Genomic DNA, 26,460 nt, shown 5'->3' on the forward strand with positions numbered 1-26,460 from the left:
AGATGTCTCTTGCTATTAGTTGAAAGCTGCAGCATCAAGCATGAAACAAAGAGATTAAGAATACTAGTTAGTTTTCACTATTTGTGTCTTCAGGGAAACAAACGCTTCAGGGAAAGTCAATCACTAGGTCTTGACCCTGTGGCATCAAATGAAGTAGATCCATTGTGACATCTTCATTTTGCTGGACCTTGAGTGAACACTGGCCTTGAAACTTACCTATGAATTGTCTCAAAGTTGCTTTTTTGAAGGGCAATTGGGCTGATTTTTTCCCTTGAGGAAGAAGTTTTGCGGAAGTCTTGAGGAAGAATCTTCATCAGTTCTGGCTGGCTGGTGGTAGTGATTGGGAAATGGAAGAATTAGTCCTGACAGGATGTTTGGGGGGTGGAAGGATTATATTACACTGTATCCCTTGTCTACAACAGTCCTTTCAGCAGTTCCATGAAGATTCTACACCTATTCACACTCTGATTCAGGTGGCCTTGAGGGGCACAAATGAAACCCCCAAATGAGAGAATACCTAACAACCAAATGACTGAAAAGAAAGAAACATTTTCCAGTTGCCTTTTTAAAAAGTCCCTTTGAGGCAACCATGACCTGAATGACTGAGAATAATCTTCATAGACGTTTTACCTGTGAGCTGTTTTCAGCAGCCTCGTAAACAAGACTGGGGGAAAAAAAATCTTTCTTCCCAAGATTTATTACAAATATAGATTAATTCAAAAAATGCAAACAACTCCCCCGCTCCACCATGCCTAACAGAATATAACTCCAATAAGTCTATTCAAACTTGGAATACCGAAGCAGGATTCATAGCCATTTATGTATTAACAATCCTTTCTGAAACATCTCCTTTCTGAGCTTCTTGACATGTCTTCTCTTCCATTTACAAGCCTGGTTTTGCTCTTTCTCTCCTGTCATGCCTTTGCAATCAATGGGTTTTCTAGTTTAGTCAAGACGGCAGCCACAGAAAAGGAGTAACTCAATCTCCACATAGTTGGATACATCCCTTGCTATGCTAAACCTTGATTCACCTCCTCTAACTCAGGTACTGAGAGTCTGATTGTGCGAGGGAAGCAGAACGCGAGGAATGGGCATCACCACTTTTTGGGCCTCACCAACACTCTGTTTCTTTAGACTGGTGAGCCTAAGGAAAAGGGGACTGGCAAAATAAACACCAGGCAAGCTAGCTGAGGGAGGCTGCAGGGTGACATCCAGCCCCACGTTCATAAGTGCACTCTCTGTGGTTTGGAGGACAACCTAGGATCCCTGGATGACGAAACACCTGTCACTGGAGATGAACAGGTGGTGTTGACATGGGGAATAGAGGACATGGGGAAAAGATTGGAGTGCTCAGGAGAAAAAAAATATTAGACAACTCAAGGGTAGTTTGAGAAATAAGTACTTTGGGGAAAGGGGAAGAGATGGGAAGGAAAAGGCTCCTATAGGTACTTTTCTGTAGACTCAGCTCAACACACTTCCTCCTCAAACAGGGCATCCAGTTCAGCCAGTTTTTGCTGCAGCATCTCATCCAGTTCAGCGGACTGGGGCTGGGCCCGTCTTCCCTTTGCCCTATGTCCCTTCCGGAGGTGGGATTTGCGTTGCTTGCGGGGAAGGCCCATCTTCTGGAACTTCATTACCCTCTTCAGCTTGCGTTGGCTGGTGAAGACGAGGACTCCGTTGCGTTCCAGTGGTACTTCAAATATGGTCTCAAAGGATCTGCAAGGAGAAAGAGGAGGGGACCAGACACCAAAATTTAAAGGAGAAGCCGTCTCTGAGGTTCCTTAACAGGGAGACCAGCTTTAGACTGGTAGCTATCGAACAGGCTAAAAGGAGGACAGATCTAACTGTAAAACTCCTCTTCGCTCCCGATATTTAGCAGCAGCAGGGAAGCGATGCCAGTATTCAGGCAATCATTAAGTGCAGAGCATGTTCTGGATGTAAGGCATGGAACTGCAGTGTCGTCAAACAATTTTAACAATCTTCTTAGTGGGTGCCCAAAAGGTCAAGGGTGAAAGAAAAGAGGAAAGGGTATAAAATGCAAAGGTAAGGAAAAATGTAAAACACCTCTATAGCAAAATAATTTTCTACAGTTCCCTTTTGAATGTAGAGCTTTTTGTATTCACTGCTTACTTAAGAACCACTTGACCTACTCCAAGAATTAAAAATTCTAAAAGGTGCAACAAGCAATTTATTACAGTGCAGCGGTTCTCCACGTTTTCTACAACACAGACCCTCTTTAAATACCTTTGTGGCCACGGCCCATGGCCATAGACCACCAAGACTTAAGATACCTTGCTGTCATTTTTAAAATATATATCTCACTGTCCATTTTGAACGAGTAGCGGAAAGAGGTAACTTGAGAATTCACAAGGTTGATGCTATGTAGAACAAAACTGTGGCTGAATCTGGATGTTCTGCTTCAGATACCACGAAGCCCCTCCCAGAAAGTAGCAAGGAAAACAGGTCGTGAAGAGGATGCGTAGTGTCCCAGACAATCCTGCGGACTCCGCTCAAGCATCGCTTATATGATACGTCCTGGATAGAAGGAAGTGAACTACTAGATTTAAATAACGTTTCTTCGTGCCTTCGTGGACCCCCGTGAAAACATCACATTCCCCCAGGGATCTGTGGACCACAGGTGGAGAACCACTGCCAGAGAATAGCACAGAAATTCTGCATAACCGCAATAAATGGGAAGCAAGAGATGAGCCTAGACTGGAAATGTTGTTCAATGATGAATTCCGTAAGCCCTCCATGGTCCATCAGTTAGATTATGGGTGTGGTTCACTGGTGCATTTGAGTCCAACGCAATTAACGTTAACTTGCACATTGCTTCGACAACAGGGAGCAAATGCTGGGGAAGTGTTTTTAAACTCAGCAACTTTTAAGATGTGTGGATTTCAACTCCCAGAATTTCCCCACCCTGCATTCTGGAATGAAAGAAATGTGGGTTTCATTCACGCTGGCTGGGGGATTTCTGGGAATTCAAAGTCCACACATCTTAAAATTGCTAAGGTTGAGAAACACTGTGGAAAACAACACAACTGATACTTCACTTGTGCTCTTTTAAGACTACTACTCCAAAGCAATTGTCTTCCACCATGAAGTACAGTCTAGTACAGTGGTTCTCAACTTGTGGCCCGTGGACCCTTGGGGAGGATGCGATGTCGCTGCAGGGGGTGCGCGAAGGCTTGAAGAAATGTTATGATTTAAATCTTGAGTTAAGTCATGGGGGTCTGTGATCACAAAAGGTATTTTAAGGAGGTATTTTTATATGTGTTAGCTTTCTTCCACCAAGTGCCCTCCAAATCATTTGTCTCAACCTTCCCAGCCAATATAGCCATGGGATCTTTGGTTAGAAACTGTGAAAGCATTTCTTTTTCAAGCATGTTGACGCTACTTGGCTATTTGTGACTCCTTCATTGAACTTGGACATTGTATTGTGGTTTGCTTAACTATGGTTTGCAGAACTACTGGTTTCACAAAGCTGCTGAGCTATAAACCCAAGTATATACATATGACCCACCACCTTTTGACTCCACCATGTATTAGCCTGGGCCAAGAACCATACAAGCCATTAGCTGGCCTTCTCACCTCTTCTCCTCAGGTTGATAATTCTTGTTCGTGTAGATCTCCTCCAGACTGAACTTCTTCTTGTTGAGCCTGAGAAAGGAGAGAATAACTTGGCCAATAGGGAAACATTATCTGTGAGATAGAATTTTCTGCAGAAAAATAAAACCTTTTTTCAGTGTATAGGGTAATATTCTGCTCAATTTTCAGACAAGTCTCTTAGCCTGCCATTCCACTAGATCTTGTCAGAACTGCTCACTGGGTCATTTCTGGAAAATGTTCAAGGCACAAGGTTCCAGAACTCCCCTCTTTAACCCTTTCTTCAGAGTTCCACCACCAGAAAGTACAAGTCCTAGATTTGTTCTAATGCAATTAAAAAGCAGATGACCCAGCAGCAGAACTTTAACCCTGGAAAAGGCCCAGTCCTTTCTGCTTACGCACTGCCCCCTTCCCTCTTGGATTCACGGAGAATCTGGATCCTAGGTTCTCAGATCACTATTGGGCAATATAGAAGCCCATTCCCATCTTCCTGCAGAAGCATTTTCATTTGGGACCCATTCTCCTAATTTATTTAAGATGCTCTCACCTGACTGGACGGGGAAGCCCCATGGGGGTGAGATTGGCTTGGTGCTTGGCTGGCGACTTGCAGATTCTTATGCAGGACACCTTCCCTACTGTGTTGTCTTGGGATCCCTGTAGATTTTAGGGAAATTAAGTCGGGATAAGTATGGACTGCAAAAGTTGGCTTGAAACTCAACATTAAGAAAACTAAGATCACAGCATCCAGCCCTCTCAATTCCTGGCAAATAGATGGGGAAGAAATGGAGGTAGTGACAGATATTATTTTCCTGGGCTCCAAGATCACCGCAGATGGAGACTACAGCCAAATAATTAAAAGATGCTTGCTCCTGGGGAAGAAAGCTATGGAAAATCTAGACAGAATACTAGAAAGCAGAGATATCAGCCTGCCAAGAAAAGTATAGTCAAGGCTATGGTTTTCCCAGTTGCAATGTATGGCTGTGAAAATTGGACCATAAGAAAGGCTGAGCGCCAAAGAATTGAGGCCTTTGAACTATGGTGCTGGAGAAGACTCCTTCGAGTCCCTTGGACTGCAAGGCGATCCAACTGGTCAGTCCTAGAGAGGATCAACGCTGACTGCTCTTTAGAAGGCCAGATCCTGAAGATGAAACTCAAATACTTTGGCCACCTAATGAGAAGGAAGGATTCACTGGAGAAGAGCCCAATGCTGGGAACGATTGAGGGCAATAGAAGAAGGGGACGGCAGAGAAGGAGGTGGATGGATGGAGTCACTGAAGCAGTTGGCGTGAGCTTAAGGGGACTCTGGAGGATAGTAGAGGACAGGAAGGCCTGGAGGAACGTTGTCCAAGGGGTCACGATGGGTCGGACATGACTTCACGACTAACAACAACAACAAAGCATGGACATGTTGGGAAAGCCAAGTCCTACAGAGAGGGAGGGTGCATCTTAATCGCAGCATTTCCTCTGTTAGGAATAAAACATAAAACAGTGACTGACCTTCATCTCATCTTCTGAAAGCATCAACTGCTCTGATGCAACCATGTCTAAGCCAACTGCTGGTACCCTTTGCCCACCATCTGGGGAGAGGGAGGCATTCCTGAAAGGACAAAGGAAACAAATTACATACAGGTCAAAGAGAGTCCAGATGTTTTCTATGTTGGAGAAATCTGCTCATCCATTCAGAGGAGGACAGAACAGGAAAAGAACTTAAATTCAATCTCCACCCAATCCTTCTTCTCTTAGGTTTCAATACGTGTCACAATTATAAACATCCGCATCCTCCACCTATACAACCATGAACTCCGTAGTCCAACACATATTGTAGGGGAGGGGAAAGGGAGCTGATTGAACAGGAGGACCCATTAAATATACAACATTCCGTGGAAGTTGTAGGAAAGGTGGATCAAGAAAAAAAGCAAAAAAGTAATTTCTCTCTCTCTCTCTCTCTCTCTCTCTCTCTCTCTCTCTCTGCAGATTCCAGAACTAGTTAAGAATTGGAATTGCAACTGTGCCTTATACAGAGATGGACCTCAGGGGAACATGGTCTGGTGTAATTTTGATCTTTAAAAATGGCTTTCCAATACTCTTGCTCAAAGTCTTAAACAGCAGACAAGGGCCTCCAACATATTCTTGGATTACAGGTAGTCCTTGACTAATGACCAAAATTGAGACCAAAATTTCTGTGGCTAAGCAAGACAACTGTTAAATTATGTTTTGCCCCATTTTATGACCTTTCTTGCCAGATTTGTTAATGCAGTTGTTGTTAGTAACACAGCTGTTAAGTAAATCTGGTTTCCCTGTTGACTTTGCTTGTTGGAAGGTCGCAAAAGGTGATCACATGACGATTTCCGGTTTGTCGGCTTTGCGAGCGGTAGGGATTCGCGAAGCTGCGCGATCCCTGCCGCGCTAGCCGCTTTTGGGGCTCCGATCCGAAAGGGTGCGGAGCAAGGCTGGCCTGCAGGGGCAGCTGAAGGTAGGGGATCCGGAAAAGGGTTTGGGGTGTTGCAGACCCCTCCTGGCCGGCAAAACCTCCTTTTACCAAGACGGCGTAGCGGCGGTCCGTAATGGCCGCCACAAAGAAGCCGGCAGCTGGGCAAGTATGCGCAGGAGGAAGAGGAGAAAGTTTTTAAAAGTGAAAGTCTTCTTGGTCGATCCAGGACTCTGAGATATATTTAATTTAATTCCTGGAAGTGATGGCTTTTTGGATGATTCTTTCCACAAGAGAAAGTAAGCGGCAATTCTGAGGTGCTGAAAGGAAAGTTTACTCTCCCTCCCGACGGAATTAACAAACGGATATTGAGAAACCTGTTTTTTTTCAGGTAAAACTAGCTTTATGGGATAAGTCGGAAGGGAGAGGACAAAAAATATATTTATCTGGCTGGATTTTGTTGGAGGAGATGCCTTAAGGATTTGGAGACAGAAATAAAATCTTAATAAGGCTTCAAAACACAGATTTGGATTTTCTTTTTTCCTTTGTCTGATACTACCCCTGGAAGAGAAAGTGGGAATTTTGGCTTGGCTTGGATTGATTGAGGATTGTGGACTTTGGGATTGTCTTACTTTTCTTTTGGAATATTTTGGTTGGAGTAAGAAGAAAGAGGGAAAAAAGAAAAGAAAAGATTTATAATGGCTTTCTCCTTGAGGAACTGAGGGATGAATATGAGCAAACAAAAGCAGCCTGTAAAGATGGTATGGAAAAAGCTTTTCTATTTTTAGAAATGGCGCTGGTTAACTATGAACAGACAATGCGACAGATGGAACAACAACAAGATGAAGACGAAGACACCATCTTTAATGAATCCCAAAATTTACCTAAGGAAGAAGAAAGGAAGAAAGCGAGGAAAATGAAGGACTTAAGATCTAAAAAAACATTTAAGAAAGAGAAAAATATGATGCAAAATAAATACAATGATAGCAAACAAGAGAAAAAGGGAATACAACAGAGAAGGGATGCCAGCAAGACAGAGGTTAGAAGAAGGGGGGTAGGAAGATCGGGTGGGGGAAGAAAGAAAGGGAAAGGCGGAGAAAAGCCACAAAGTTTTAAAATTGGATGGGAAAAGAGGAATCTTTTTCAGGGATAAAGGGTAAAGTATAAATTTTCTTAAAAAAGATTTTGCAAGGTACATAAGACGGTATTGTAATATTTGTATTAGAAATAGAAAATTAGAATGGCTTAAGAGTTAATAAGAAATTAAAATGTTGAAATGTTTAATAATGATTGATTTTTAAAATGTAATAAAATATTGAAGGGAAAGGCAATGAGTGTTATAAGATTTATTATTTAGATTTATTATTTAACTACGTATTTAGGAGGATACTATGTATTTAAACATTTCCGATTTATTACTCTGTTTTTATTGTTATTAAAAGTAAAAATTAATAGATAGAATGTACCAAGCAGAATCAGATTGGATATTAGGTGTCATTTTAAATGTTAATCTAATATTTAGGGAGAGGATAGAAAGGCATCATACTCTGATTAGAGATTTCAGGAGAAATTCTTTTTTTTTTTTTCATTATAAGGAATGAGATAGAGTGATAATAAAGGATGGGCAAAAGATACAAATATAATGATTTAAATTAAGATGGATTGAATAAGATAGAATTATGAAGAGTGAAATGTGTGGAGAAGTATATATAGAAGATACAGAATGGTAAATAAAATAGGTAATGATCTGTAAGATGAGCATGAATATAATTAAAGCCCATATAAAGAGAGGTACCGGGGGCCAAGTTACTTTACTAAAAGATTTTTTATATGTTTGTTTGTGTCTGTTTATGTTTTTGAGAAGTATTGGTGAAACCTTTTAGAAACACAGAAAGAGAATGACGATAATCGAGTCAGAAAGAAATAGAGGACAAGAGATGTTTTTATGTTCATTTAGAAATGGTTTAAAATAGAATTGTATTGTATAAAATAAGGTTTTATCTGACTTGTAAAATGTATAATGGAAAAAGGTTCAAATATGTAATGGTTGATGATGATTTGTTTGTTTTTGAAATTAATAAAACTTGTTTAAAAAAAAAAAGGTGATCACATGACATCCAGGGACACTGCAAGCCTCATAAATATGAACCGTCTAAATTTTGATCGTATCCATGGGGATGGTACAATGGTCGTAACTGTGAAAAATGGTCACAGGTCACTTTTCAATGCCGTTGTAACTTCACTCACTAAATAAACTGTTGTAAGTCAAAGACTACAACACTGCCTGTACATACCTGCTTTATTCCAGGTCATGCTGGCTGGGAAGAGTTCAAGAATATGTGACCCCAAATCTCCCAACATAGAAAATATGCTGTAAAACAGGGGTGCCCAACCCGCGGGGCCTCAGAGCACTACTGGGCCACGGACGCAGTGGGCAAGCAGCTCCACTTGTGCAAGCAGCAGGGGCTTGTGCCCACCACTCCAGTGGTGCTATTCTACCAGTTCGGCCTGGTTCTGGCATACTGGTGGCGCCGAAGATCGTCGGAGACCAAACTGGTTCTCTTTGAGGAGTTGCTTACCCTGGGCTCACCCTCCCGCCCAGGCTCCTGTGCAGACCTTTATTCCCTGCTTTTGAAGCGCAGCTGCTTTGCGCGGCACAGGAGATTGCTGCACGGCAACTGTTCAAACTACAGGGATTGCAGGTGAGTAGAAAAGCCTCTGCGTGTGTGCAAAGTATGTGTTTGGCATGCGCGCACAAAGCCACACCCAGCGAAGCGGTGTGGTAAACCTCTTTGAAAGCCACCAGTGCGCCACTCGCGCCAATGGACCCCCACGAGCTTACCTGCCATTTGCACGTAATCATTCCCTCTCCCTCCCCCTGCCTGCCCACAAAGCCAGAAAGGTTGGGGATCACTGCTGTTAACAGATCCAGCCTTTCCACAAGGAGGGATCAAAAATCCCGATCCTTTCTTGCCCTTCCTTTCCTTTCAGGGAGCAGTCAGGAAATGAAGCTTATTATGCCTGTGTCTTCAGGATTACTCTTGCCTTGCTGGAGTGGAGCTGAGGTTCTTTGAGGGGGCAGCATACGTCTTTGGGTAACAGAGATGGAAAAGCTTTTACCTGGAATGCACGGGGTCAGGTTCAGGACAGCAGGATGGTGTGAGGGAAGAGCAGGAGGATGGATCACAGTAGGCAGCATGAACCAAGGGTCGTGGCGGCAAGCGGCGGGCAGGGGAACTGCTAAAGGGGTACACTTCCTTACGCAGGCAGGGCAGTGTGGGACGGTCCAGTTCTCGAGATACTTCCAGACTGCAAACTGTGTGCCGGCGTTGCCGCAGCTGCAGCAAGGGAGAAAGCACCGAAGAGACATTTTGCCAAGAGCAGGCTCTAGGAAAATCAGGGCAGGAATTGCTACGTCCAAGGAGGGGCTGTGGAGCTGGCTCTCCTTTCCTCAAGTGCCACTGGCGGATGGGGGGCCTCCTGCTAACCACCAGGCGGTTTGCTTCTTCCTTCTCTTCTTCGTGGCAAGAGCTCCTCTTGCGGGGACGTGGTTCAGAAATGGCGATTTTCATCTCGATTTTGACTCCTGGGCGAGGGGCGGCCAGAGAACTTGTTGCCGCTTCGTCCTCATTTGCTGGAGGATGTGGTGATGGGGACGGAGATTTTTCAGCAGGTGGCACAGATGATTTGGATGGGCTGAGGAAGATGTCGGCAAAGGCTTCCAGTTTTGAACGCATGCTTTGGAAGATTGGGGCCAAGCCCCAGGGCCTGAAGCGCGGGACCATGGAAGGACGCAAGAGAGTCAAAGCCGAAGTAGGTCTGGATGTTTCAGAGGATGGACCTGATGGAAGGGGAAAGATATGGCTGTTACACAGGAAGTGGACCGCAGAGGATAAGAAGAAGTATCTTGAAGGGCCACTTACACAAGATGTTCAAACACAGCTGTATGACGATTCACTCATTCGTTCGTTCATTTTATACATGTAATCCTCAACTTACGGCCACAACTGAGCCCAGAATTTATGTTGCTAAGTGAGAAATTTGTTAAGTGAGTTTTGCCCCATTTTACCATCTTTCTTGCCACATTTGTTAAAGTGAATCACTGCAGCTGTTAAATCAGTAACACGGTTAAATGTATTTAGATTGACTTTGCTTGTCAGAAAGTTGTAAAAAGTGATCACGTGACCCAGGGACATTGCAACTGTCATAAATATTAACCAGTTGTCAATCATCCAAATGTACATCGCGTAACCATGGGGGATGCTGCAACGGTCATAAGTGCGAAAAAATGATCGTAAGTCACTTTTTTCAGTGCTGTTGAAACTTTGAATGGTCACTAAGCAAACTATTATAAGTTGAGGGCTACCTGTACTTCTTAACTGCCCATCTACCTCAGAAATGGCCCTGATGATTTCAAAGCAACACAGGGAGAGTTCAAAATATTTCTCTGGCTGGCACCTTTCAAAGAATGTTACTTCCAATTAAATAAAAGGGAAGTCCTACAGGGCCTGTCTTAGCATGTGGCAGCACTTGGCTGATTCTGGCCAATTCAGAAGTTAAGATCAAATCTGGTTAGTACTCAGAGGAGAGATTCCTGTCCCCCCAGAACATGCCAGAGAAGTTGCTAGATTTGGAAGTTGAAGAAAATCTTGCCAGGAGGTAGTGGTAAACTATTTTCATACTATTTATTTGTTAAAGTTGTTTATTGATTAAATCTATATGCATCTCGCTATCATGTGACTCAATGTCATAAACACAATATAAAACAATTAGCTCATTAAAAATATTAATAATTAAAATTAAAACATTAAAGTTAACAAAAACACTAGGCAAAAAAGGGACCAATACGACCCCATCAGGGCCTCAAGTCAAATGGCAGAGCCAGGTCTTCAGACCTTCTCAGGCCAAGAAAAGGGTGGCAGATCCCACTTTGAAGGCCACGAAGTTCCAGAGCCACAGCAGGAGGAAAGGCTCTTCTCCTCAACCAACGCTCCTCAGCCGATGGGATCTACAGCATGTCCCTATTGCTGGGGCAGGTGAGACAAGCCAATACCATTGGGATGAGATGGCTCTTCAGTTAGCCTGGACCCATGACCAGGCCATATTTGTGCCAAGAAAACTGCCTGGATCATCAACACAAAGTGTCTGATTTTCATCAAATTGACAATTTGCCTTAAAAAGAATAGTCTTTTGCTATAACAGGTAATCCTCAACTTACAACAGTTCGTTTATTGGCTGTTGGAAGTTAAATTGGCACTGAAAAAAAAGTGATTTATGATCATTTTCCACACTTACAACTGTTGCAGCATCCCCATGGTCACTTGATTAAAATTTGGATGCTTGATAACTGACTCATATTTATGATTATTGCAGTGTCCGGAGATCATGTGATCCCCTATTGCGACCTTCTGAAGAGCAAAGTCAATGGAAGAAGCCAGATTCACTTAACAACTGTGTTACAAACTTAACAACTGCAGTAATTCATTTAACAACTATGGCAGGAAAGGTGGTAAAATGGGGCAAAGTTCACTTAAGAAATGCCTTGCTTAGTGATATAAATTTTGGGATCAATTGTGGTCGCAAGTCGAGGACTACATGTACATGACATCCTTTCCTAAGAGACACAGTAAGGTGTATAGCAGGGGTCTCCAACCTTGGCAACTTTAAACCTGGAGGACTTCAACTCCCAGAATTCCCCAGCCAGCTTTGAATTTTTAAGTCCTCCAGGCTTAAAGTTGCCAAGGTTGGAGACCCCTGGTGTATAGGATGACAGTAGGGTATCACTGCAAGCGATGAAAAGGCCAGAAAGGATTAGAGCCTGCACAGAGTGTAGCTATTGTTATTCTTACTGAGCTGAGCTCCATTGTAATGTAAAATGTACTATTAATAGCTCCAGGCTGAATGCCAAGCTTATCCTTGCAGTAACTTTGCTGTGACTGTGTCTGTTGTAACCACCGGCTGTAAGATAACGGGGCCTATCAAGCTCTGGGCTAAATGCCAGAAAATGTGTATCCATTCCTCCTTGCCTAGTTATTCTCAAGCGCTGGAAAATCGTGCGCTTTGCCAGAACTAGTGGGTAAGAAATTGTGCTTCTAAACAAAACGCGACCTGTGCAAACTATAAAAAAGAAAAAAGTTTTAATTAACGTGTGCCTTTTGTCTCTTTGACTTGCTTTGTTTGAGGCAAAAGTTTGAGAATGCCCAGCTTTGCCTATGATCAACAATAAAGCTGAATTTCAGTAGCCACTTTGGAATTTATTTAAATTCTGAGCTGCATAACCTAATAGGCCCAAAGTCAAAAGTACTCTAGAGCATCATTTTATTTTTCTTCCTCATCTTTCTCCTCTTTTCCCTTTTTCACAGTTTCTCTTTTCTTGCTCTCTTTCTCATGCACAGCAATATTGCTAAATATTTACAAAGGTATAGTAATTTGCCTTCATTTTCATCTTCAACACTTGTGTCTGTAATGCTAGCACATGTCAAGATTAATAAATAATGAGGCATTCTCATCACAGATCAAGATACAAAAAAATTCCTTTCCCCTTATACTACTGTTTCTTAACCATGGCAGACTGGGGAATTCTGGGAATTGGAGTCCTTACATTTTAAGTCACCAAGGTTAAGAAATACTGCTTAATACATCGGTCTGGAATTTCTTGGTGATGCAAATCCCCATCTTTTCTAAATAAATTCAGGAACAGAGGTTCATGAAATGAATTCCTCCCTGCCTTTGCCATCCACTCAAATAGCATATTTTAGATTATTCCTCTGAGGATCCTTTCCCAAAAATGCAACCCTTGGCCATTGTTACCAGCGTATAGGGATAAACATATTTTTTTGCATACTATCAGACTGCCAGGTCATCTTATTTAATTCAGAGCTCCACCAACCTGTGTGATGCTCCTGGTCATGTAGGTCTGAAGGCACTGGCTTTTCCATGCTTGATGACTGATGAGGCAATTCTCGCTGATCACTCCTGAGCAAGAGCAGAAACAATGGGAAGTGATGGGCAATCGTTTTAGCTCTTCCATCTGATGATGTTCTGGAACAGCCTTCTGTGGCTATCCTGCTTTAGCTATTTTGCCATAGAACAAATCTTGCCTAGCACGTACACCTCTCAGGGCAAATTCCACTGACAGGACTGAAACTGACAGGATTAACTCCAAAAGTCTGTGTCAGCTAAAAACTGTGTATTTGGTATTAAGACATGTTTACCTGAAAAGTATCAAGTTTGCTCCTTGTGTCACGTAGCTTGGTTTCAATAATTAACTCTGTAACTTCATTGTTTCCTGCAATCACCCCGCACCCCGTCTTTGAATCAGCACAATAAAAGAGGACAGCGCAAAGCAATCGGGCCGCCGGGACAATTCCATCTGCCCCAGGCGCGATGTGTTTCCTCACCTAAAGAAACTATTTGTTTTGTGTCTTTTCTTTGTGCTTTGGCACTCACCCTTGCGAGGGCTCCGCTAAATTATTTCTTGAAGGGAATTCAGCAACAGACTGGAAAATCGAATCAACGGACCGGTCGCTCGTCGCCGCGACAGCTGGGGGCTCGTCCGGGATCCCTCGATTCGTCCGGGATCCTTCGATTTTCTGGTTTTCACGGTGTGACTTCTGTCTAGGGGTGCATCGCCTTCACTCCCATTTCTACGCACCTGGCATAGGCTCCGTGCACGAACGTAAGTAATGGGCTCCTCACTTTCCAAGGTTTCGTCAGGACATAGGGACGAACTTTACGATTTGGTGAAGAAGGCTAATTCCTTTCAAAAAATCAATGGTACCACTGTGTACCCTATTTCTAAGAAATCTTTAAATAAATTTATAATTTACATTGAGGCACATTGTCCGGCCTATCCATCTGCTGGAACTCTCAGCCATTCTCTATGGGAAAAATTAGGGAAATATCTACACGAAATTCCTAGAGCTCCCATGGATATACTCATTTCTTGGAGAGCGATAATGGCTGCTATAACTACTGTTTATCCTCCTTCTAGTCTTCCTGAAACATCTTTTTCTCCTGTTTCCTCTGATTCCCCTTCTTCTCATTCAAAAACTACTAAGCCTCTTGCGGCTCATCTTGATACAATTTCTTCCTTACCACCTCCGTATCCTGACATTTCTTTCCCTCCTCCTTCCGCTCCATCTTCTCTTTCTGACTCTTCTCCGATAAAACCTGTGGGAGGTATTATAACTAATCTTCTGTCATCACCTCTGCCTTTAGAAACAGAAGATCCTTCTGCTTATCCTATGACTATTATCCCTGGTGCAGCGGGAGGCAATGTTCACAGCAACATTGAGTTTAAAGTTTTAAAAATATAAAGATGCAGTTACAACTTATGGATTACATTCTCCTTTTACTCGGGAATACTTGATTCTTTGGTCACTGCTAATACTGTTATGTTACTTTATGACTGGAAAATGCTTTTCTCTATGCTTATGACTCCAGCGCAATATGTTGTGTGGCAATCTGAATATGAAAAAGGTGTTGAGGCTGAAATTCGTAGGGGTTTGCCTGCTGGAGTAACTGTAGATCATTTAATGGGAAAAGGTCAATCCTCTATTCTAGCACAACAACAAAATTCCCCCCGTCGCAGTTTTGCCATTATTCATATGTGTGCTATGAATGCTTTAAAGCGAGTGGATGATTCAGATTCGCAGTCCACCCAAGCATTTTTGAAAATTATGCAAAATCCTGATGAGCCATATGCTTCATTCATCAGTCGCCTTCAGACAGCCCTAGATCGACAGATAGATAATTCTACTGCCAAACAAGAGTTACTTATAAAATTGGCTTTTTCCAACGCAAATCAGGACTGTCAAAAAATTCTACAGCCAGTCGCTAATAAGCCAGGCGTGACATTGGCTGAGTTTTTACAACTCTGTAGAATTGTAGGAACAACCACTCATAAAATGAATATGCTTGCTACTGCTATCACTGCTTCATTATCGGATCCTAATTCCGCATCCACTTCTCCTCCCGATGCTTTCGCTGTAACACGCAACGGCAATTGTTTTAACTGTGGCAAGCCCGGACATTTTAAAAATCAATGTCGCATGCCAGGGGTGGGGCCGCTCTTCGTGGCCAAACTAGAGGTCCACCTCCCTCATCTAAGCCACAAACCATCTGTCCTCGCTGCCGGAAAGGCTATCATTGGGCTCACAATGTCGTTCTAATCCTTCTCTCTCTCAGCCTTCGGGAAACTAATTGAGGGATCGTTTGAATACCCTTGATAATGAAGTTAACAATACTCAAAAAACGGTTAGCTTTCTCACAAAAGATCTTGTCAAAAAACCTTTGCTGGAATGGTCCTCTGATCTAGAGTCAGAGGAGGAAATAGACACTATTAACTCCTTTTCTCCCAAAGAAGTTTTGTTAACTCTGCCCAGCCACGATTCGGGGGATGAGGACTTTTCCTCGTATGAGTTGGTTCTGCAAGGCATCAACAAACCGAAGGGTTTGTTGCCACCTTATGGGACTACTCGGGAAGAGAAAGGACTCTACCTAGAATCATGAGCACAAAAATAAAGAAAAGGAGGAATTGTGGCTATCCTGCTTTAGCTATTTTGCCATAGAACAAATCTTGCCTAGCACGTACACCTCTCAGGGCAAATTCCACTGACAGGACTGAAACTGACAGGATTAACTCCAAAAGTCTGTGTCAGTTAAAAACTGTGTATTTGGTATTAAGACATGTTTACCTGAAAAGTATCAAGTTTGCTCCTTGTGTCACGTAGCTTGGTTTCAATGATTAACTCTGTAACTTCATTGTTTCCTGCAATCACCCCACACCCCCGTCTTTGAATCAGCACAATAAAGAGGACAGCGCAAAGCAATCGGGGCCGCCGGGACAATTCCATCTGCCCCAGGCGCGATGTGTTTTCTCACCTAAAGAAACTATTTGTTTTGTGTCTTTTTCTTTGTGCTTTGGCACTCACCCTTGCGAGGCTCCGCTAAATTATTTCTTGAAGGGAATTCAGCAACAGACTGGAAAATCGAATCAACGGACCGGTCGCTCGGCGCGACAGCTGGGGCTCGTCCGGGATCCCTCGATTCGTCCGGGATCCCTTCGATTTTCTGGTTTCACGGTGTGACTTCTGTCTAGGGGTGCATCGCCTTCACTCCCATTTCTACGTACCTGGCATAGGCTCCGTACGAACGTAAGTAATGGGCTCCTCACTTTCCAAGGTTTCGTCAGGACATAGGGACGAACTTTACGATTTGGTGAAGAAGGCTAATTCCTTTCAAAAAATCAATGGTACCACTGTGTACCCTATTTCTAAGAAATCTTTAAATAAATTTATAATTTACATTGAGGCACATTGTCCGGCCTATCCATCTGCTGGAACTCTCAGCCATTCTCTATGGGAAAAATTAGGGAAATATCTACGAAATTCCTAGAGCTCCCATGGATATACTCATTTCTTGGAGAGCGATAATGGCTGCTATAACTACTGTTTATCCTCCTTCTAGTCTTCCTGAAACATCTTTTTCTCCTGTTTCCTCTGATTCCCCTTCTTCTCATTCAAAAACTACTAAGCCTCTTGCGGCTCATCTTGATACAATTTCTTCCTTACCACCTCCGTATCCTGACATTTCTTTCCCTCCTCCTTCCGCTCCATCTTCTCTTTCTGACTCTTCTCCGATAAAACCTGTGGGAGGTATTATAACTAATCTTCTGTCATCACCTCTGCCTTTAGAAACAGAAGATCCTTCTGCTTATCCTATGACTATTATCCCTGGTGCAGCGGGAGGCAATGTTCACAGCAACATTGAGTTTAAAGTTTTAAAAAATATAAAAGATGCAGTTACAACTTATGGATTACATTCTCCTTTTACTCGGGGAATACTTGATTCTTTGGTCACTGCTAATACTGTTATGTTACTTTATGACTGGAAAATGCTTTTCTCTATGCTTATGACTCCAGCGCAATATGTTGTGTGGCAATCTGAATATGAAAAAGGTGTTGAGGCTGAAATTCGTAGGGGTTTGCCTGCTGGAGTAACTGTAGATCATTTAATGGGAAAAGGTCAATCCTCTACTCTAGCACAACAACAAAATTCCCCGTCGCAGTTTTGCCATTATTCATATGTGTGCTATGAATGCTTTAAAGCTAGTGGATGATTCAGATTCGCAGTCCACCCAAGCATTTTGAAAATTATGCAAAATCCTGATGAGCCATATGCTTCATTCATCAGTCGCCTTCAGACAGCCCTAGATCGACAGATAGATAATTCTACTGCCAAACAAGAGTTACTTATAAAATTGGCTTTTTCCAACGCAAATCAGGACTGTCAAAAAATTCTACAGCCAGTCGCTAATAAGCCAGGCGTGACATTGGCTGAGTTTTTACAACTCTGTAGAATTGTAGGAACAACCACTCATAAAATGAATATGCTTGCTACTGCTATCACTGCTTCATTATCGGATCCTAATTCCGCATCCACTTCTCCTCCCGATGCTTTCGCTGTAACACGCAACGGCAATTGTTTTAACTGTGGCAAGCCCGGACATTTTAAAAATCAATGTCGCATGCCAGGGGGTGGGGCCGCTCTTCGTGGCCAAACTAGAGGTCCACCTCCCTCATCTAAGCCACAAACCATCTGTCCTCGCTGCCGAAAAGGCTATCATTGGGCTTCACAATGTCGTTCTAATCCTTCTCTCTCTCAGCCTTCGGGAAACTAATTGAGGGATCGTTTGAATACCCTTGATAATGAAGTTAACAATACTCAAAAAACGGTTAGCTTTCTCACAAAAGATCTTGTCAAAAAACCTTTGCTGGAATGGTCCTCTGATCTAGAGTCAGAGGAGGAAATAGAACACTATTAACTCCTTTTCTCCCAAAGAAGTTTTGTTAACTCTGCCCAGCCACGATTCGGGGATGAGGACTTTTCCTCGTATGAGTTGGTTCTGTAAGGCATCAACAAACCGAAGGGTTTGTTGCCACCTTATGGGACTACTCGGGAAGAGAAAGGACTCTACCTAGAATCATGAGCACAAAAATAAAGAAAAGGAGGAATTGTGGCTATCCTGCTTTAGCTATTTTGCCATAGAACAAATCTTGCCTAGCACGTACACCTCTCAGGGCAAATTCCACTGACAGGACTGAAACTGACAGGATTAACTCCAAAAGTCTGTGTCAGTTAAAACTGTGTATTTGGTATTAAGACATGTTTACCTGAAAAGTATCAAGTTTGCTCCTTGTGTCACGTAGCTTGGTTTCAATGATTAACTCTGTAACTTCATTGTTTCCTGCAATCACCCCGCACCCCCGTCCTTTGAATCAGCACAATAAAAGAGGACAGCGCAAAGCAATCGGGGCCGCTGGGACAATTCCATCTGCCCCAGGCGCGATGTGTTTCCTCACCTAAAGAAACTATTTGTTTTGTGTCTTTTTCTTTGTGCTTTGGCACTCACCCTTGCGAGGGCTCCGCTAAATTATTTCTTGAAGGGAATTCAGCAACAGACTGGAAAATCGAATCAACGGACCAGTCGCTCGACGCGACAGCCTTCTCCAACTGGGCAGCAGTTAGAAATTTACCCAGCCAGTGGCATTGAAAGATAAAAAATGTTAAACCTTCCCCATTCCAGAGATCCCAAATAAAGTGAACTTCCATTCTGGCAACTGTCCTATCAGCATGGCATTCGGCAATCACAGTACCTGGAAGGCTAGCACATCTGGGGAGTGGCCCTTTAAGAAAAACTACTCTCAAAATCTCTTTGGCTCTGTAATCCTGGTAAAGGGAGAAGGGTGGCTTAGTCATTCCTCCACCCTAATGTGGAAACGCTCACCTGCAGGGAGGTGGGAAGCTCTCCAGAAGCTCTTGGCCAACACCAGCATCCTGCCGGCGAGAAAAGAGGTGTGAACCAAAAGGGGACCATCTTCCCTCTGACCTTAACCTTACAAAAGGTTTGCCTACAGCAAACTCACCTGGGCTTGGGTCAACTGACAATCCTCCAAAGCAGGAATTGGCCAACGAGCCTCCTCTTCTGGGATGGCCAGGGTCCCCTCTCTCCCATTTATTAAAGGGACTCCATTCTGCAGGCGCTGCCTCTTGGCTTGCAGGCGCCCTGACTCACGGCAGAGAGGGAGGCAGGGACTTTGGTCCCCCAACCGCTGGCATGTGTGAGCCAAGTGTTCCCGAGGTTCTTGGCAGGGCTGAGAACGCATTACCTTAGGAAGAAGGGATCTGAGGGAGCAAGACAGACAGGTAGCTGTTGACATCCACAAACCATACTATTAACCTTTGTCTCCAAGATCCTTGCTCACCTGCACATAGTGCTATCCTGTCTGTTTCTGGACCAGGAAACTTTGGTCTCATTCCCAAATGAGCGCTGAAAGGGTTTTGGGGAAGGAAACAAGGCAGGCCTTTGTAAACGAATCTCCTGGATAGAGGGAGAGACAGTCCAACTTTCAAACATCTCTAAACATCAGATAAGAAGCCTCTTTTCCTCATCCCACCAGCCAGTCTTGCATTTGGTTTAAAACAGACATTCTTCTTTGGGTAGAAAGTATAAACGTCTCCCGCCTACTGTGCCAGAGAGAACCACAGGTCACATGACTAACTTTCCTGATTAAGTTATACAAAACATGGCACTTGAACGATTTTCTGCACTCAGAGAATCTCTCAGCTGTGATGGGCATTTAGGCTATCAAATCTACCCATTTGTACTGTGCAAGAGTCCAAATTTCAGAACACAAGATTTGTGAAGAGTTTTAGAGAGACAAGAATTATAAGTTTCTTTTTTCCTATCTCAATCTGCCCTACCATTATAGATCAGCCCTTAGAAATGTTAGTAATTCAACCCCAAAATCCATGTCATAGTATAACATCATCATCCCTCAAATGACTAGAAACAGGAAAAATAACTTGTAAGTTTGAAAAGAATTCTAAACATAAACAAGTTTGGATAAATCAAAAGGTCTCTGCTTAGTAACAAACAAACAAAAAATCAGGCATCAGGCCTGAAACAATCCAAGATAGCTTTTTGGAGTATCTGGTATGGAAGAGACATCTGTAAAAGAACATTTAAAAATGTTTTGTTTTTATTCTTTACTAGCTGGATACCCATGCTTCGCTATAAAACTATGTGGCTGGTCTTAGTTTTGGGAGAGGAAAATAAGGGGAAAAAAATTCTGCCTCTGCCTACCAGCATCCATCGGTATTCATCTGGCTAGCGTCCTGTCAGTGTGTGAGAGTTGTGGACAGTTTGGAAACTGAAACTGTGCTATGTGAGCAAGGAGACAGCAAGGAGCCTGGGCATGGCTTAGCTCAACTGTTCTGTACTAAAGCTGGTTGCTGCTGTGAAACTAAAACTGAAACTCCTCTCTGCTTTGTTTTACATTTGGAACAGATTTTTTTTCAGGTGGGGAGGGGGAGTCCTCTTTAGCATCAGAGTGTGTAAATAATAATATACGAAATACTAAAGCTTTGATGGTCATTTCGAAAAATCCTTTCTTACTGAGCACCTAGAAGCTAAGAGGAACATACGTGCCAAATTTCAAGTTTGTAGGCTTTACAGTTCTAGAGATTTTATGATGATGCATGTGTGGGATTTCACTTTTATACATATAGATTTATTTATTAAGCAAATTTATATAGCCGCCTGACTCACAGTAGGTGATGCCAGTTGGCTGTATCCAGTGGTGGGATTCAAATTTTTGTACTACCAGTTCTGTTGGCGTGGCTTGGTGAGGATGGCAGGGGAAGGATACTGTAAACTCTCCATTCCTATCCCACTCCAGGGGAAGGATATTTAAAATCTCCATTCCCTCCCCTGGAGTGGGGGAAGGTTACTGCAAAAACCCATTCCCTCCCCACCCCATTAGCCTGCTTTCCAGCTCTGTTCTCCTGTGCTGGGCAACAAAAGATGACCCAGCTGATCAGCTGAGACTCAGGAGGCAGAGAATAGATGGGGGCGGGGCCAGTCGGAGGTGGTATTTGCTGGTTCTCCAAACTGCTCAAAATTTCCACTACTGGTTCTCCGGAACTGTTCAGAACCTGCTGAATACCACCTCTGGCTGTATTATGTTTTATATATGCATCTCATTTATATTCAACACTTACAAGTGGATTTTCTGTGTATCCAGTGGGTAGATTTGGAGTTGAAAGGAATTGTTTCCGTCATAGGGCCCAGAAAAAGACTGGGTACTGATTTAGCTGGCACAGTACCAGCTTATTACTTCAGAACTCCCAATCTCAACTAGTAATGAGGGAATTGTCATCTGCCTATTCAAAGCCTGAGAGACACATCATCCATTCAGTTTGGTAGCCTATCCCACAAATCCCTTTAACATTCACTCCAGGTTTTACAGCATCCTTACAGGCACTTTGGTTGTGGAAAAGTCTTCCAGATCAATAGCCAACACCTTTCGCTGTTTCTTCTCCATGGGAGATGCTATACGCCACAGGGTTTCTCCCCTCCTACCACAAGCATCCCTGCCCTTTTCTGCCATTGGCAGGGAGCTTTGTTGGAGCCGCTGCTTCTTCTTGGGTGACCAAGATTTTTCATCCTGACATAAGGGGGATGAGGTTCTGCCTCTGTCCAGGGGCTGCAGAAGATGTACAGGATTTTCCTCCTCCTCAGCTGTAGGCCTGCAAAAGGATAAAGAGCGAGATTTTCAAAACAACACCCTGATTCTTTCCTCCTCCTCCTCCCATTCTTCCCACTTAGAATTCCCAGCACAAAAAACATGGCAATCTCTCACTTGAATATGATTTTTCGCCGCCTGGCTATCCTCTCTAAAGCGGACAATGGCAAATGACCCCCAGCAGAGGTTCCTTCAAGAAGGGTGCATTCCATGGCTGGATTCAGACCTAATACCCTTTTGGGGTCAGGAATTGGGAAGCTCCCCCATTTCTCCACCAGAACCTCACTTCTCACTTCTCTGTGGTGGGAGAGAAATCAAATGAATAACTGTTTACTTATTTCATTAAACAATACATGATATATATATATAAGGATTCTTCTCTGAATTTTAAAATAATTGGCGATGAGAAAAACTATATTTCATTTTAAAATATCCCCAAATCAAGGTAAGAACAATGCCGGAGTTAGTGGCTGGAAAAGCCAACATTTTTTAAAAGATGGATTTTGTATGACTAAAAAAAAACAAATTTGAGGCTTGGTGTTCCCCAAAGGGATTCTGCTCAGCTAATTGTAGTAAACTGGGTATTTCTGAAGGAAGTATAAAATAATTTACAGAAGCCTAAAAAGGAAGGAAAACACTGGCAAAAAGTGATCGCATTTCAAAACTAAATAAGTTTAGTAGCATCAAAGCACTAAGGAACTTGTAATAATCCCAAATATGCTATTAATCGAAGACATGTTCATAAGGCACCCAAACCATCATAACAGAGCCTCTTTAAGAAGGATTTAATTAAGGAAGCAATTAAAAGTGTTTTTCAATCTTGGCAGATTTAAAGACTTTTGGACTTCAATTCTCAGAATTCTGCGAGTTGAAGTCCACATGTCTCAAATTTTCCAGTGTTGAGAAACAATGAATTAAACTCTTATGCTTCTTAGGTCTGTCATTCCCCACCTTCTTCAGTTTGGAATTTTAATCATGTTTAATTTTTTTTAGAAAACTCATTCATTAATTCATTGATTTCATCTTGGAATCAAAATGCATTTATTTAAAAGATATTCCACCCTCCACCAGTTTCTATTCTCATACACTATTAACAGAGCTGAGCATCCTAAAAACAAGAATTCATTTTTATGGACAAAGTTAAAATGAGACAGCCTATTTCTACACAAAGCTGCACTTCAATTGAAGTTACTTCCTTCCTATTTTTTGTCAGATCAAGTGTGTGGTGGGACATCCTTAAGAAGGAGGGCAAACCCTGCTCTCACCTTTGAAAGGTCTGCTATTTTAGTTATTCTTCTAAACCAGTGTTCTCTACCTTGGTAACTTTTAGATGTGTGGTCTTCACTCTCAAAATTCCTCAGTCAGTATGACTGGCTAGGGAATTCTAGGAATTAGAACTCACTCATCTTAGGAGTTGCCAGGGTTGAGGAAAAAAATGTTCTAAATAGTGCTGCACAATACAGAGGTAAGTAAGTGAGGAGATGGGTTTATATGCCTCAGAGAAGCTAATTATGAACCATTAGCAATCATCGAAATCATAGTTAGACCCAGTCTTCCTTGCACAGCAGTTTTCCAGGATAAGGAAAAGTTAAAAATCAGATAGTGTAAAGCTTCTCAGCATGTCAGAAGATTCTGTGTGTGTGTGTGTGTGAGTGTGTACTTTCAAATCAGTTTTTGACTGTTGATGACTGCCTGGACTAGTCCCAGTTGTGTTTTTGGCAAGATTTCTGGAACTGGTTGGGCACTGCCCACTTTCTAGGACTGAGAGTGAGTGACTGGCCCAAAATTATCCAGCTATATGCCTGAATGGAACTAGAACTCACAATCTTCTGACTTTTAGTCTACTGGCACATAGTCTGTTGTCTTAGCTACATCAAACTGACTGCCTTATATAGTAGGATATATAGGGCACTGTACTATATTAAAGCAATCAAACCAGGACAGAAATCATACCACCATCCCCCATCACATACACGACAGACTAATATTTGCAGATCAATTTGAGTCATTACTGCTGTATAGTGCAGTATTGATACGGTATCAGGGGTTTTTGGTTCAATGTGTGGAGGGTGAAGGATGTGTTTGTGTTTATTTTCATGGTCATGATGTGCACTGAAGATGGTGCTGATTTTGTTGTATGAGGTGCAATGACAATAAAGTAAACTAAATTAAACTAAATTATATGACAAAACTGAAAACATGAAAAAGCCAAAACTGGATGTCAATTTTATCACCATCACTCAAAAACCGCAAATAGTATAGCAGCTTTCAGGTTCCTTAGACTTCCAAACAAGAAAAAGCAACTTTTTTTTTCATCTCAGTCTTTTCCACCAAGTTGGCAGATGATAAATTCTTGTGAAGTGAAAAGCTTTCACACACTTTCCTAATTTGGGGGTTGGCCTTACTAAAATGTTTACGAAGAACACTTTTTCTTACATGTATTAATTCAACTATTATTTTCCCTCTGTTTTTCTCAACGTATGTGAAAACTTTCAGTTCTCCACTTACTCCCCATTATACATAAAAGATGGGTTTGTAAAAGTTGTGTGTTTGTGGGAGAAACAGCAAAGGCCAAATTATGGGACAGGATAGAAATCAAGATAACTCAGGCCTATGAGTCCTGCTAGGCTGAAATTCGAAGCCAAGAGTGCCAATCTTGCTAAGATGGTCATTTTAGAAAATGTCCATCCTATTTTTTGCCAGTTAGATTCCACTTAGCAAGGAAGCAGTCATTCCAACATCTCTCCCACCCCATTCTTCCTATAACTGTTCCTCTCCCCCCCCCCTAAAAAAACTTAACTTTCTACATCACTGGAGAAGCACACCCAGAATCCCTTACCTGATGTGTTTGTATGACTCTTGGCACCGGTTTTACCAAACTTCTTCCTTATTATGCAAAGGGGGGGGACCACACAGCAGATTGCATAACGCAGGGCTAGCACTCCCTCAAGCGCAGCGAAAGTGACCCCACAGAAATGGTGGCGTGGTTTGTTTTTTTTCAAACTTTTAAACACGGCTGGATTTCGATTCCCAGAATTCCCTAGCCAGCGTGACTGTAGGCAACCTGAAGTTATTCCACGTTTGAAAAAGACCGGGCAAAGCCGAAGTTCGTTTTTGCAGCCTTTGGGCACCCTTTCCTGCCCAAGAAGACGGCAGAGCACACAAACACGGAGACACACACACAATCTCGCAGGTCCCTCAGCCCGGGCGCCCCCCACACACACACACATTCCTTCGTCCGGTGTAGGAGAAGCCGCGCAGCCGCTCCCACACTTGACGGTCATCAAGGGAGCGAGCCGAGGATGCTTGGCTGCCAGCGAAACAGCAGGAGCTGCTGCCTTCGGTCCCCGCAAGGACTCCTCCCAATTATCCGCCAAACTGGCGACCCCAACCCCCACCCAATGCCCCGCGGGGGATCTCACCTCCAGCCCCCGCATGCAAGACGAAGTCACGAAACAGAGGACGGGACGAGGGGACACGAGCCCCTCTCTCCGGTTACCAATTTTTCCTCCTCACATCAGCCCTTGGGCCCGGCCCGACCCTACTTCTAGATTCCGCCCGTCCAATAGCGACCCATTTTCTACCGCAGCCAATGGTTTCCTGTTTTTTACTCAAGTGGTGGCTCAAGAATCGCCATCATTACTTAGGGCAGGAATGGTGGGCAAACTGTAGTCAAGGCCTGTATGTGGCGCCGAAGAGCGCGGTCGGGAAGCACGGGGTCAGTTTTAGTGTCGGGGATTCAGGAGGCGTGTGTTCATTTCACTTTAGTTCCAGCGCCCGCACACCCGCGAAACTGATTCTCCAGCTATCGGTGAAAATTATATATATCTCGCCCTGAGTTTCCCCCATCTTTTTTAAAGGGCGCACGCTTCGGTGACGTCACTGACACCGTCAGCGCCTCCTTCCTATTATTAATAGGATAAATCTTTCAGTTACTAGTCAATGGCCAAAACGGGGGGAAATGAAACTAGACGTTGCATTGTAAGAAAAACGTTGTAACTGCCGTCTCATTTCGGGCCAATGGAGTGTTAAAGTTAAAAAGGCCCACCATTTTGAGTGTGGGCAAGAAAAGAGAGGCTATCAAAATAAGGCACCTCATCAAAAATCGGTAGCCATTTTGCAATAAGACACATTCCAGATGTGAATATTTAAAGGGCCAGTGCTTTCCAAACCCCTTTACTCTTTGGAAAGGCGTTTTCGTTGCTATTTATGAATCAGATTACTCTGTTCCAAGGTGAAAGCTTGATTTCAAAGCAGATTTTAAACGCCTGAACGGATGGGAGAAAACTAAGGGGTGTAGGGAGAGTTGGATCTTAATCATATACAATTATAAATAAAGAATAAAAATGTATATCTGGCTCATATTCTCTTCAATACTGCATCGAGATTTGCTCCTTCTGAGAAAAACAGAGATAAATGGACTGATTGGACGGACTCCCTCTAGCAGGAGGTTTGCACAAGAGGGCTGGATGACTATCAGGCATGAACTTTGTGGGTCCACTGCTGAACAGGGATGGACTAGATGACCATTGAGATCCCTTCCAATTAAACATGCTGCTTCTATGACTGTAACTTTGTTGCTTGTATCCTTACGGTTTTTATTGACTGTTTCCTAGTGTCAGCCATCAAGATCTTCTACTATTGTTTTGCATCTTTCGGCTGCCATAAGTAAGGGAGGGGGAGGAGGGGGTAAAGTCTGGGAAGCGAGCTGGAGGTGTTACATTCTAGTGTGTATATAATGAGGAGGGGGGAGTATACATTTCTGTTTAGGTTTCTATTTCTCGCTTAGCTTTCTTTTTCTCTGCGCAGCTGCAACCCTTTATCAAAATATGC

General features: G+C 43.0%; 1 protein-coding gene across 6 annotated transcripts; it reads right to left on the reverse strand.

Moving 5' to 3' along the window:
• Positions 1-679: 679 nt before the first annotated feature.
• On the reverse strand, positions 680-25,503 carry PRR14 (proline rich 14). Of its 6 annotated transcripts, none has more exons than XM_087946841.1 (11): positions 25,050-25,503; positions 21,745-21,924; positions 21,361-21,631; positions 19,306-19,421; positions 18,967-19,225; positions 18,828-18,877; positions 12,927-13,012; positions 9,158-9,878; positions 5,107-5,206; positions 4,157-4,263; positions 680-3,663 (listed from the first exon to the last, which is right to left on the reverse strand). In XM_087946841.1, exons 2-11 carry the CDS (start codon positions 21,837-21,839, stop codon positions 3,591-3,593), a joined length of 1,878 nt encoding a protein of 625 aa, XP_087802967.1. In that variant the 5' UTR covers positions 21,840-21,924; positions 25,050-25,503; the 3' UTR covers positions 680-3,590. The 6 variants fall into 6 exon arrangements, 5 of the variants coding, with proteins under 5 accessions (XP_087802967.1, XP_087802966.1, XP_087802969.1 ...); XM_087946840.1 differs by having other exon boundaries at positions 18,828-18,880; positions 25,050-25,430; XR_015745907.1 differs by having other exon boundaries at positions 3,595-3,663; positions 9,300-9,878; positions 18,828-18,880; positions 25,050-25,430.
• Between the last annotated feature and the right edge of the window lie 957 nt (positions 25,504-26,460).

The sequence above is a fragment of the Notechis scutatus genome, chromosome Z, assembly GCF_049901735.1.
Source record: "Notechis scutatus isolate UNSWTSFEM ecotype Mainland chromosome Z, rNotScu1.2, whole genome shotgun sequence".
Taxonomy (NCBI): domain Eukaryota; kingdom Metazoa; phylum Chordata; class Lepidosauria; order Squamata; family Elapidae; genus Notechis; species Notechis scutatus.